General features: G+C 31.4%; 1 protein-coding gene across 3 annotated transcripts in view; it reads right to left on the minus strand.

Moving 5' to 3' along the window:
- LOC116776442 (synaptotagmin-7) overlaps positions 1-13,106 on the minus strand; it is a 468,926-nt gene that overhangs the window by 210,282 nt on the left and 245,538 nt on the right. For all 3 annotated transcript variants that reach the window (XM_061525674.1, XM_061525673.1, XM_061525676.1), the window contains one exon: positions 9,290-9,394. In XM_061525674.1, the coding sequence (XP_061381658.1) occupies positions 9,290-9,394 (105 nt within the window). The remainder of the gene's footprint in view (positions 1-9,289; positions 9,395-13,106) is intronic.

The raw sequence follows: 13,106 nt of genomic DNA on the forward strand, positions 1-13,106 counted from the left end.
CTTTTTTATTATTTGTTTTTATAGAAATAAATATTAGTAATATTGATGAAAGTAAAATAGTATGTAATCCTTAACATATAACCTGTTTGTCAGTGAAAATCCACTTAAAGCAGCTATTTCGGAGATACGCCGGAACAAACAAAAAATTGAAAAAAAAATACATTCACATTCAAAAAAATTTTTTTTTTAATTTTACAAATAGACTCCTTTTTTAAAATATTTAAATAAAAATATCATAATTAAAAGACGTAATATATTTTTATTTTATTTTTGTTTTTTATGAGGTCATTAATTTTTTCTGTCAGAGTATACTATAGTATTAAGCAACCATATCTTTACTCCTTAATTACAATTATTTTAAAGTTACCATTACTATAGTAATAACATTATTTTTATTGTTTAATATTTAAATAAATTCAGGTATAATTATTGTATCCTAAATTCCTTAACATGAAACCGAAACTGGGTTTGCTTGATATTAATTTAGAATAGATTTAATAGCATGTCACAGGCAGACCTCTTAGCAAATTCCTGACCTCCAGCTAGAATTCCTCGTAAGTGAACTTTAGTGCATGTGCACATGAATTTATATAACCCCTCTTACAATTAATTCAGTATCGCATGGCATTACAGAGACGCTGTTTATACTTAGAGAAATAATGTTTGTAAATCATAAAGAAGTTTTTTTGTCGTAATAAAGATTTTTCTTTTAATTATCTTCTGATTTAGAGAAACATTCTTCCAACACGCATTATATATTTATATATATATCGTTATTTCATATTTTACCTTTTAGGATTACAGCTAATTTGATCATGGGAAGAACGAATGAAGAATTTTAAGCAGATAAAATATATAAACGAAACAAATTATATCAAGAATGTTTTCGTGTAAATGAAAATTTATGAAATTTTAAAAATCTTTATTAAAATATAAGACTAAGGACCAAATAAAGAATGATGATAAAAAAGTCACGTCCACTCTACATATATTACTCAACTTTAATTTCATAGCAGATTCTGCTGGTTCTTGTATAAGGCTTTACAGTCTTTTTGATACTATCTCTCAACAATTCATAAACAAGACGTACAATTAATGAGATCTAAGACTTTCGCGAGTTTTATTCATTTAAATGAAAGTAATATATTTCGGATATACTACGCGGATTTTATTATTTTAAAACAACATAATCCCGACGTTTCGGTTACTTTTCAGCAACCGTGATCACGGTTTTAATGATATGTAGTTTTTAAAATAATAAAATCCGCGTAGTATGGGGTTTTCCAATAGGGACGCTTGAACTTTGACAGCTGATTGCGGCCATGTTGTTTGAGTGACAGCTGTCAAATGCAGTGTGTTATATTCATTCCGTCCTCCCAAACCACCATGGCAGGTTACAGTGTCGAGCAGCACGTGCAAATCATAAAATTGTTTTATGAAAATGGGTCTTCAGTTCGAGCAACGTTCCGCGCACTTCGCCCGTTTTACGGTCGCGATGATCGTCCTGCCGAGTCGACTATCCGTCGATTGGTGGACAAATTCGAGTCAACCGGGTCAGTTAACAATCAGCCGGTTCCCGTGCGTCAACGTAACGCGAGATCTGCCGAGAATATCGCCGCTGTGCGCGACAGTGTCCTCGAAAACCCGCGGCAGTCAATTCCGCGTCGCGCACAGGAACTCGGCCTTTCGCAGACGACAACTTGGCGAATTTTGCGTTGTGACTTGAGCCTGCACCCGTACAAGATCCAGCTGACCCAAGAGCTCAAGGTTAATGACCATAGACAGCGCTGTGTGTTCGCTGACTGGGCATTAGAGCAGTTGGAAGTTGACGCCGATTTTGGCAAAAAAATCATCTTCAGCGACGAGGCGCATTTTTGGATGAATGGCTATGTCAACAAGCAAAATTGCCGTATTTGGGACGAGACCAATCCACACGAGGTTCACCAAGTGGCAATGCACCCGCAGAAAGTGACTGTTTGGTGCGGATTTTGGGCCGGAGGCGTGTTTGGTCCGTATTTTTTCGAAAACGATAATGGTGTGGCCGTCACCGTCAATGGTGAGCGATACCGGTCGATGATAACCAACTTCTTTTGGCCTGAAATCGAGAATATGGATCTGGACAACATGTGGTTTCAACAGGACGGCGCTACGTGCCACACAGCACACGCTACGATGGAAGTTCTGCACGAGCAATTTCTGGACATGGTCATCTCGCGCGGAGGCGACGTGAACTGGCCACCGAGATCGTGCGATTTGACCCCGCTGGACTTTTTCTTGTGGGGTTTTCTTAAGTCGCAGGTCTATGCCAACAAGCCGCAAACCACCGATGCCCTCAAAGTCAACATACGCCACGCCATCGATCAAATACAGCCCGATTTGTGCGCCAGAGTCATCGAAAATTGGACCTTTCGTGTGCGCGCCACCAACCGAAGCCGTGGCGGTCATTTGAATGATGTCATATTCCATACATAATGGGGTCGATAGACCTTCCAAATAAAAATTTCGCAAATATCTTTTCTACATGTATTTTTTTTTGCATTTCAAAGATCAAGCGCCCTTAATGGAAAACCCTATATATACGAAATATATTAGTTTCATTTGAACGTAAAATTAAATTAAGCAATTCAAATCTATCTTCAAAAATTAAGGTAAAAATAATTAAGACGAATAAGTTGTCTTAATTTCAATAACAAGGTTTTGCGCGCTTATAACAGCAGATGGAGTGTTGTAAATGTATTTGAGATTATTAAAATAAAAGGTTATTTTATACTTAGTGGTGTCAGATATTAACGATTACAAAAAAATTCCTATGACTGAATCCTTTGTATTAATCCAATATAGATTTTAATTAATTTAAAATACACACAAACAAAAAATCAAATCGTTTTATATATTTTAAATGATTTTCATTTTTTTTTAAACATACAATCGTAGCAATGAATGAGTAAAATCAATCAATTTTCCGTAATTATCTTCCATAGATCTGGCCCATCCATTCTGATGAAGCCCTTTATTCAAACCCTTTATTAAAACTCCAGCCGTATTTTACATTTCATAACAATGCTAACAAAGAAAAAATATATTTAAAACAAATAACATAGAATAGACTATTGTTGATATCGTACGATGGAAATGTCTCTCATGTGTTATACAGCAGACATTGCCTTCATTTTGACTGTCAAAAAATATGAAGCAAGCTCTTGTTCTAATTTTTATTATAAAATTATGTAGTTTGTATTGATGTAACCGCTAATTTGTTAAGGTGTGATGAAATAAAGTCTACGATAGTAAGATAAATTCAAGTATTTTAATATAACTCTGATGATCAGGACTTATATAACTTTTACCTAACTTAATCTGACTAAATAAAGTACACCTATCACTATTACTTAACCATGAAAATGATTTAAAATAAAAACAATAATTTTCAATGAAAAGAATGTTGTTCATTCAATCTAAAATTATATTTCTTGGGATCGAAATAGTGTAGTATAAAAAGATTATCAAAGATTTATTGATAGTATAGAGTCTAATAATTAGGACTTTCGCGTGTACACAGTATATTTTTATTTATTCAATGCATAATTTGACAAGAATTATGTATATATGAAAAAAAAATAGTTTTAATGTCATCATATATCAATAAAAAATGAAAAAAAAAGGTATTTTACTTGTTTTATTGCTAACGATAAAATTTTATACGACAGGGATGCGAGGTTTGACAGTTAATCAATTAAAATTTAGCAAAACAACAAAATGAATTAAATATCGAGAAATATTTATCTTAAATGAAACTAGTGTTATTCGGATTTACTACGCGGATTTTATTATTTAAAAACAACATAATCATAATATAAAAATAATAAAATCCGCGTAGTAAATCCGAAGAACACTAGTTTCTTTTAAATGAATACTCGCGAAAATCTTAGATCTCATTAATATTTATCTTATTGTTAAAAAAATTAATCTTATTATAGAAAATCGACATTGAAAAGCGACTCCATTATAATTGTTCGAGTCAGAACTGTGTCTTTAATAAAATTTTAGATACTATTTGTCTTTTACTCATAGCGTTTTGTTATAAATATTCACAAAAAAACAAAAAAACTTTAAATTTATTTAAGAATCAACTGTATTAGAAACTTCAAAGACATTATATATAACAAAATAGATATATATGAATATAGAAATTGTAATAAAAATATATATTTATTGATCTTTTAAGTTGGAAGCCCTTGATTTTTACTCACTAGTGCATTGTTTGATTTCTTGCTTATCTAAAACTTATGTCCTTTGAGTAACGTATCAAGTACATTTTGTTATATCCATATCCATGTAGGGTGGCCACTTAGAATCAGATTACCGTACATATATTAATAACTCTATAACAGAAATAAATCTCGTTTAAAAACATCTCATAGAAGAGCATCATTAAGACTATAAAAATAATTAACTTGGGAAGCCGCTAATACTTCAACCGTACAATTTAAGCACACCTCCCGTTTCCTCGAAACCTCCACGTCAATTTTGAGTACACAACTCAATGGCATTATTTCACTGAGAGTACAATTAAAGAATTTTTTCGTCTATTTTAGGGGCGTTTGTATTCGTCCTATATTATACGGTTTGCTTAGAAAATAAGCTCTTATCTTCCCCTCCTTGATACTATTTAAGTAGGATTACTTATTATACGTGTTAAAGTAAAAAAAAATCTATTAACTGACACTCTAAATATTATGAAATAAAGATTCCTTTAGGTATTTTTATATTGCTCTTAAAATCTTTTTTCAATCCAATAGCAATAACTTTATAACATAGATATGGTCTTTTAAATTTTACATTGCAAACCTAGACGATATGTTTATATATATATATATATGTATATATATAGCAGCTTCATATTTATATATAAAACTGTTTAAGAAGTACAAAAAGGTTGACACAGACGAGAGGATAGTTAACGAACGTTTGATTTGATTTGAAGGTTTGATTTGATTTGAGATATCCGAATTCAAACTGAGTTAACGAAGAAAAGCAATGCAATGTAACAAGATATTCCGGTTTCCGTCCATTTGCTGCTGCCAGCTCTGACAGATAACTAAGATGGATTGTCCCGTTTACAGCGACACACAGACATAACTCGCACATTATTAATAAAAGAATTTATTAATATATTTTTTTATTATTACATAATATTTGAATAGTCAACTTAAATATATCATGAAACTATTTTTTTCGGATATTACGCGTTTTTTATTATTATATATCAGAATACTAACGATTCGGTACCTTTAGAGTTTAGAGCAACTGAGATCGTGGACAGACGAGATGAAAGTATATTTTATTTAAAATTTAATTTTTAAAATGCATCACTTAAATGTCTTGTACTTGTACTAAAATTCGTGGTGGCCTGGTGGTTAAAAGGCCCGCCTCTCATACGTGAGGGCGCGGGTTCGAAACCTGGAAAAGTACCAATGTGACCTTTTCCGAGTCATATGTACTGTCTAAGAGTATTTAGACACCACGGGCTGGAACAGATTAAAGCAAGCCTTGGGGTCTAAATAGCCCTAAAAAAGTGCTGGTGCAGAAGATAAGGGGAAACCACTGCAACTATCTCCCCTTGAAAGTCATCATGCATACGGATCACTGATACGTGATAACCACGACGAGTCTGCAGCGACTCTTGTGACGATGAAGACTTGTACTAAGCTAAAGACGTATACAACAATTTAACTTTTTTGGGCTATTTACAATGTATGTATATTTACTTTATAATTTGACGATATGTAAATTTTATATAGTTAGTTAACCTGAGCAAATATAATCAATAATATTATGCTTAAATAAGATTCAGATCCGAGAACAATATATATTTTTTTATAATACAGCCTTCATCCTGCAAAGACGTGCACAGTATAGTGTGAAAAAGAACAATCTTAAGGAGGCTGTAATTATAACGTTGCTGTCAGACGTTCGTTTTATTTAATTTAAAAAAAGCTCCTTTACATAAGCCTTTATTTATCTGAAGCAGTGTAATGAAAACATTCAAAGATATTTTAACTTCGCTGACATCCTTATGACTGTCGTTTTTAATTGAGAACCATTCGTAGAATAATATATATATATATATATACGTAAAAAATACGTAAATTATATATCATGAGGAACGTAATTAACGACGAAGACAAGTTGTTTTAGAAGAATTTCTAGTAGAGTCATTGAAATAAAATCTTTTATAAAAAAAAAAATATTTGTAAATGAACAATGTATCTGTGTGTATCGAATGCTAAAATAGAAAGCTTTTGTCACTGGGACGTAAGATCTATTTTGGCATATCATTAACAGGAACATCTGTGGGTTTGTTATCCCTGATAAGTATTTATTAAAAACGATCCCAGCTAACCGACTTAAACTTTACATTAGTCCGTCTTTTAGTTCATTAAAATTTTGAATATTTTAATGAACTAAAAGATATAAACATTTTTGGATGCCGATTGTTCGTCAATGATTTATGTATATTTAATTGTTAAAATACTCCTTTTTTAAGAAAATATAACTATTCGGCGAATTTTCATCTTTGATAATATTAAAACAAAACAATATATAATAGTCAAAATTAGTAAAATTATTATGTTAAAATGCCGAATAAAGGAAAATTAAATTTCCCAGCAGCAGGTTTATATGAAACACATTAAGCAAGAACAACCCTTTTCGGGATTTTATTTACTCATGAAAATGGAATGATCCTATTATTATCGGAAAATATATCATGGCGACCATAGAGCTGTCAATAGTAGAGTTCGGTTATGGAACGTATTTTCTCCCTTCATTTATGTTGTGTGGTATAATAATATGAGATTATTATAGGCTGGCAACCCCGTAAGCGATTCAATGCATTTATGGTCAAGCATGGCAAGCATGTCTTTAATATGCTCCTATCTATGCCAGATTGATTTATGACCGTTACATGCATAGAAGGGCGTTTGCTAGATAGGGAATGATATAGCAAATATGTATACTGTATATATTTGGTATACATCACATTTGTATAATTATAACTAATATAAAAAATATATATAAATAATATAATTATAAAAAAATATAATATCGACAAGTTCACGTAATACGTTTTTTATTACCTCTCCAGCTTGTGATTAGCGCCAAACAAGACGTACATGTAGAGAACAGTGCCATTGGAAAAGAAATAGAGGAAAAAATCATATCCAAAACATACATTCAGTGTACCTTAAATAATACCAGGGATTGCAAAAGTATAATCAAACTTCTCGATTCACATACCTTTTCCTACAAAGATATGGCAGTCTTTATTACGATTTACTTACAAAATCTCTATTCTTTGCAGCTTTTCTTGGATATGAAGTGCTATATGCTTCAATGAAAAGACTAATTGGATAAACCTCAGGCTGTTTTAATTAAACGATAAACAAAAAAAAAAGTATTTTCGCATTTGTAGTGTTTATACACTTCAACTTCATTTCACATATCACAATAACGTTTAACTTGCTGCAACAAACTCATTTCTCTACAACGCCCACCCACAAATAACATACACAGACCGCCTACATAATTTCAGCCGCTTTTCTGAATAATCGGTTATAGAAAAGTCATTATTCTGACTTGTTAATTAAGAAAAAACCAAATCAAAGATACAAAAATCTAAGAATTATTTCGGATCTTAATGTCAAATATGTTTTCAGTTCGTATCCAAAAGTATCGTTTAGTGATTACTTTTCTGTCTACTAGACTCCAAATATTTGCTTCACATATAACAATTCAGTATGGAAATTCACGTATAGTATTATTAAATAATTGTCATACTAGCATTTTCATAGGAATAGACTTCCTTTGTTCTGTATGCGCTCTAAAGACCATGTATTTTTTTCAGTTGGGCAATGGGAATACCAAAGACCAAATTCGGTGTACATACAATGGTTCGAGACACTCCAGAGCCAAAGATAAATCCAATATGTATTTATCGTATTCTATATCTTTATAATTAAAACTAATATTTTAGAATTTTAGCCATTATTTTATTATTTTTTTGCCCGACTATCGACATTTTTTTAAAACTAAAAAACCTTCCCTTTATTGAAATGTTTACACTCTTTACTCTATGTTTAATTAAAAAATGAGATAACAGAAACAAGTTTAAGAATGGTATAGAACTTGTTTGACGATATTCTGCTTTTGTTATAAGGCAATACCTTTAGCAATCATTAATAGTTATACTATGTTACAAATATGGAGATGTAGTTCTAGTCCTAAGAAAAATTAACATTAACGATAGTATTGTCTGTTTTTTAAACATTGCTTAATAAATATATCTTATAAGACGTATATAAACCAAACGAATTTTCTTAGAAACCATTGCAGCAATAATGTTTTTGTATAAGACAGCGCAAAACCTTTTTATGAACCATTGGTTATGAAAGTTCATGCTAGCTCAGTTAAGAAGAAAACTTCAAAAACAACTGCAAACTTATTAAACTTTATGAACTCGGTCTCGCAAAGTTCTAGCGGTTTTTGTACCTCAACAAAAGTAAGGCAGAACACAACTTTATACATTCATGTTGTCCAATCATGTAGAAACAACTTGTAATATTAAGTTAATTAAAGGCTTTTCTTACTTTGCCGATAGAATTCGTATTTTTTCTCAAAGAGAAGTGAAATATATAAGAAAATAGAATATTTCATTTCCTTTAAAGTATTATGGCCAAAAATTGCAAGAGTCTTGGGCTCATTACAGGCAGAAACATTTTTGGTTTATACCCAACAAATATTTATAAATACTTATTTTTCTTATCTATTGTCATTGCACCTTGATCTATCTCGAAACTATGATCATTCTATATTATTGAAATTCAATAAACAATGTTTATTAACATTTACAATGCATCTGATTCATGTTAAAAATTTAAGATACCAATTATTTAATTAAAACAAACTAGAGCCTTCAAAGATATGCTCGTAGGTATTATATTAAGAAACATGTTATTAAACGTAAGGTCATTCAATTAAAGTTCGTGGAAGTGTCAACGTATATTACGTAACGCCAGTCACTCGTAATACTTAGAACTAAAATGACGCCATCTAGCGAATATTGAATGAACGAGAACGTTTATAACCCATCATAAACTAAGATCCGACGACTACTGAGAGGTTATGTTCACGGTAACTCGCGATGTCGTCGAGAGATGGCGCTATACCTAATTTTGAAATAAAAAATAATATGTGTATATAATATAATATCTATATTTCTACTACTCACCCCAAAGTTTTTGTACTTATCAATGGTGTCTTCAGATTGAGGAAACCATTAAGTCTTCCCATATTCTTTTCTCGGATGCTATCACTGCCCGAAGAAGGATCCGCTCTGCAAAAAATTATATATTTCAATGTTATTTTATTTAAAGAAATACAAAATAATATGTTCCAATTTTAAATCCAATCAATTATTAAATAAATCATAATTAAAAAGAGATTTTGGCTTTCTTTAAATCTGAGTAATCTTGATTTTAAGTATCTATGTATTACTTATTCGATATACATAATGATGAAGGTATAACTATTGTGTATTTAAAATTTAAAGGAATAAATATTATAAACCTATATATATTTTCCCCTGTTTCTTATGAAACTGGGGAAAAAAATACTATTATTATCAAACATTCCTAACTCAATTCATGAAACGAACGAAATTCAAGTAAGAAACCATAAATTTGTCAAATTACGTAATAAAACATCCTTTCGTGTAACATTTTGGGAGCAAAAAATATATATTTACGTCAGATGTTGTTTCAAAGACTAACATAATCAATTCAACAGAAAGAATATGACCAGAATTTAATGCATAAAGGCTTAACAAAGTTAAAATAATATTGATAATATTTTATGGGCTCCTGTTTTTCGCCACCACAATGAAACAAAGCTCAGTTTATCGGGCGTGTATAGCGCTAAATCCATTGCAGTAAATTTAGACCAAAATCTATTTCTTCTTTTCAGATTATATTTTTGTTCTATTTTGTCTTTTGGTTTCAAAGTCAGGAATTATTTATTGAGAATTTAAATATGTAAGCGTATACATTAGTGTTTATATAGGCGCTCGCGTGTATGATTGACAATTCCCCTAACTTCACCACCAAGATATCAAAGACGTGTACAAGTATTTCTTATTCTTCATTCGCTTAATTTCGATTCAGGGCTCATTGATTATTCAATAACAAAGGTTATGTTACGCATATTAATAGGACAGTTGCAACGAATTGTCATTCAAATTTAATGTCAATTAAACCAGTTAAAGATTATTCCTGAAACCTATTACAAATTATCGTTTTTAAGTCCATAACTTTTTTGCAGAGTAGGAATTCTTTTTACTACAAGAAACTGATTTCAGAACCACTGGAAATAATTTCAAGAAACATGACATTATTATTGTCATGCAAAAAGGCAAGTCTATTGCTGAAAATTGTCAATACACTACCACTAAGCTCAACCCCTTGTAGTTCTTATCTATCCTCTGCTGGTGACTAGTAAATATTTGTCGTTTTAATACTCCCACTATCAATACGTTGAGGATTAAATCCTGTTCAATTCCTCGCCCTGCTCTAAACGTACAATCGTGCTAGTTATACCAATTATCAAGGTTTAGGTGCAGTTATTTAAATGAAGAACTCTCTGAAAATAACTTACGTCATCTTAAATTAAACAAAAGTAACTAGCTCCAAGATTCTCGTTGTGAGTGGTCACTTATCACCTTTGTAACTTACAATGGCAACAAGCTCTGTTTGAAGACTTCATTCTTCCGAGAGTGAATGATATTTGATGAGATGATTTGCCCTAATTTTGACAAGTTGGATTCAACTTACGATCTCTATCTTAAAGATTGATATACCTAATCAGTAGACATATATTTGTGAACAATCTTGAAAGTAGTATTTCCTGTGCCTACTGGTAATATTACAACGTGGGCGTTTTCCATGATCCCCGTAATGTCCATGTTCATTTTGAGACCCCCTCTTTGAAAAGCTGTTGAGAATCAAAGACTTATTTTTATTCCCCTAAAGCCATGCAGAATGGCTGGTTGTACACGGCCCATTAAATAATCTGTTTTTGTTACAAATATTTTTTTGAAATCCACGCTGTTAATGCGGTTGAAAATAATATGAACAAAAAATTCTCTGGCGAATTAGACTTATAGGTTTAAAATCCATTCACAAAAATTTGGTCGTAGATTAGAAATCATTTTATGGGTTGTTGTTATTGAAGTATTCCAAAATCATTCTGATTTTGACATCCTGGATGTTATCAGTGTAGTTCTGGATTAGTTCAGTTAGTGTATGATCAGCTAAATTGTAAAGGTGCTTTTGCATAGAGCTAATATTGTTAGATCTCCCTTACTATCACGATCCTTCAGAGTATTATATGTAGAATATCAGCTTTGTCAACCAGTTTTGCTCAGCAGACAAAAATCTTGCGAACAAACTCTTGGAGCCTGGTTTGTTGTGGTGTAAAAAGACGATGTGATCTGTTATTGATATCCTTAAAACTAGAGCAGTCAGCTAAATATGCGAAGCGATTTTTTCCTTCAAACTGCAAATCTAAGGTTATTTTCAATGAAGGCAATAGTTAAGAGATGCCTTGCTACTGTACTAAGAGATAAAAGAAAGAAATATAGAATAGGATGAAAAGTTTTAGGAATTCAGTAAAGACAACAGTCATCAAAGTGTTATTTATTCGAACGCAATCGTTTACACAGGCACATATTACTTATTAGCGTTTTCGAACACTCCTAATATGAAAGGTTATCAAAGAATCAGATAGGGATTAGTGAGTAATAGTTGCAATTAATAAAAAGATTTTTTGTTTTGGCCTATAGTTTTCTTCACATCTCGTCTGCCCCTGATCACGGTTGCTGAAGAGTAACCGAAACCACGGAACTATGTTGTTTTTTTACAAAAATAAAGCACGCGTAGTATATCCGAAAAAATATTGCTTTTATTTTAATAAATAAAACTCGCGAAAGATCTCACTATAGTGTTCTTCCTTTTTGTGAAGCAATCTAAGCATTGAACCTAAACCATAAAAGTTTTTAACATATTATTTTATTTTTGTTCTTGTTTTCTATTTTATTCCCTGATAAACGTCTATATAATAAATTTATGTAACCTGCTAAAAACAATACAAATATATATATTTCTATTCCCAGTTCCGTATGTTTATATAGGTATAAAAATCATTTACAATTTCCTTAAAAAAGATAAACAAACAATTATACCAGAAAGCCTTCAAGAAACCTTGAAGTAAATAGAAATATAATGAAACCATGTTTTTTGAAATAAAAATCCTTAAATGTCCTTATAAATAATGTTCCTTAACGCAGTTCCGTAATGAAACATGGTAATTGCGTCTCTGATTAATTACATCATTAGTAAAGACGTCAGTTACCTCATTTGCGTTTAACTAAACTCATTTTTTTTACCAAAAAAAAAAAAGATTGGATGCCATCACAACCGAGAAACGGAGAAAACTTGGAGACCTAAGTCTGAATTAATGAAACACATTCAATTACATTACGTAATTGAGTTGAGGGTATAGTTCTTTTCAAATTTGGTTAGGTAGGGAGAGGAGCTTGGACAGTGGAGGTGAGCGTTTAACGCGCGTTAGATAGGGGCCCTCAAACCTACACCTGGGTCGCAAGTCCCAGGCACTGTTGAAGCTCCTCTCCCTGCAACGCGATGGACCCGGCACCCGCACGGTGAATCCGTGGAATGATGAGAAGTTTCGTCTTATGTTTTTGTTTGTTTGGTTTGTGAAACCCCAAAAAAGATATTTTTTATATTAATATTATAAAGCAAAATAGCAACTGTCTTCTATTTTATATTTGATACAAATATAAACATGAATGCAAATAGTTTTAATGAAATATGTCTTTAGGGCCCTAAAATAAGATATTTATTTAAATTATATATAAAAAAAAATTAAATAAACGGAAATTTCATTTTTAGCCATTTCTTTCCTTTTTTATTAATGAAAATTCTATTGATAGTAACATAATTTACAGAAATAAAATTATAACTTGGAAGAGT

This window comes from Danaus plexippus, chromosome 30 (assembly GCF_018135715.1).
Source record: "Danaus plexippus chromosome 30, MEX_DaPlex, whole genome shotgun sequence".
NCBI lineage: Eukaryota > Metazoa > Arthropoda > Insecta > Lepidoptera > Nymphalidae > Danaus > Danaus plexippus.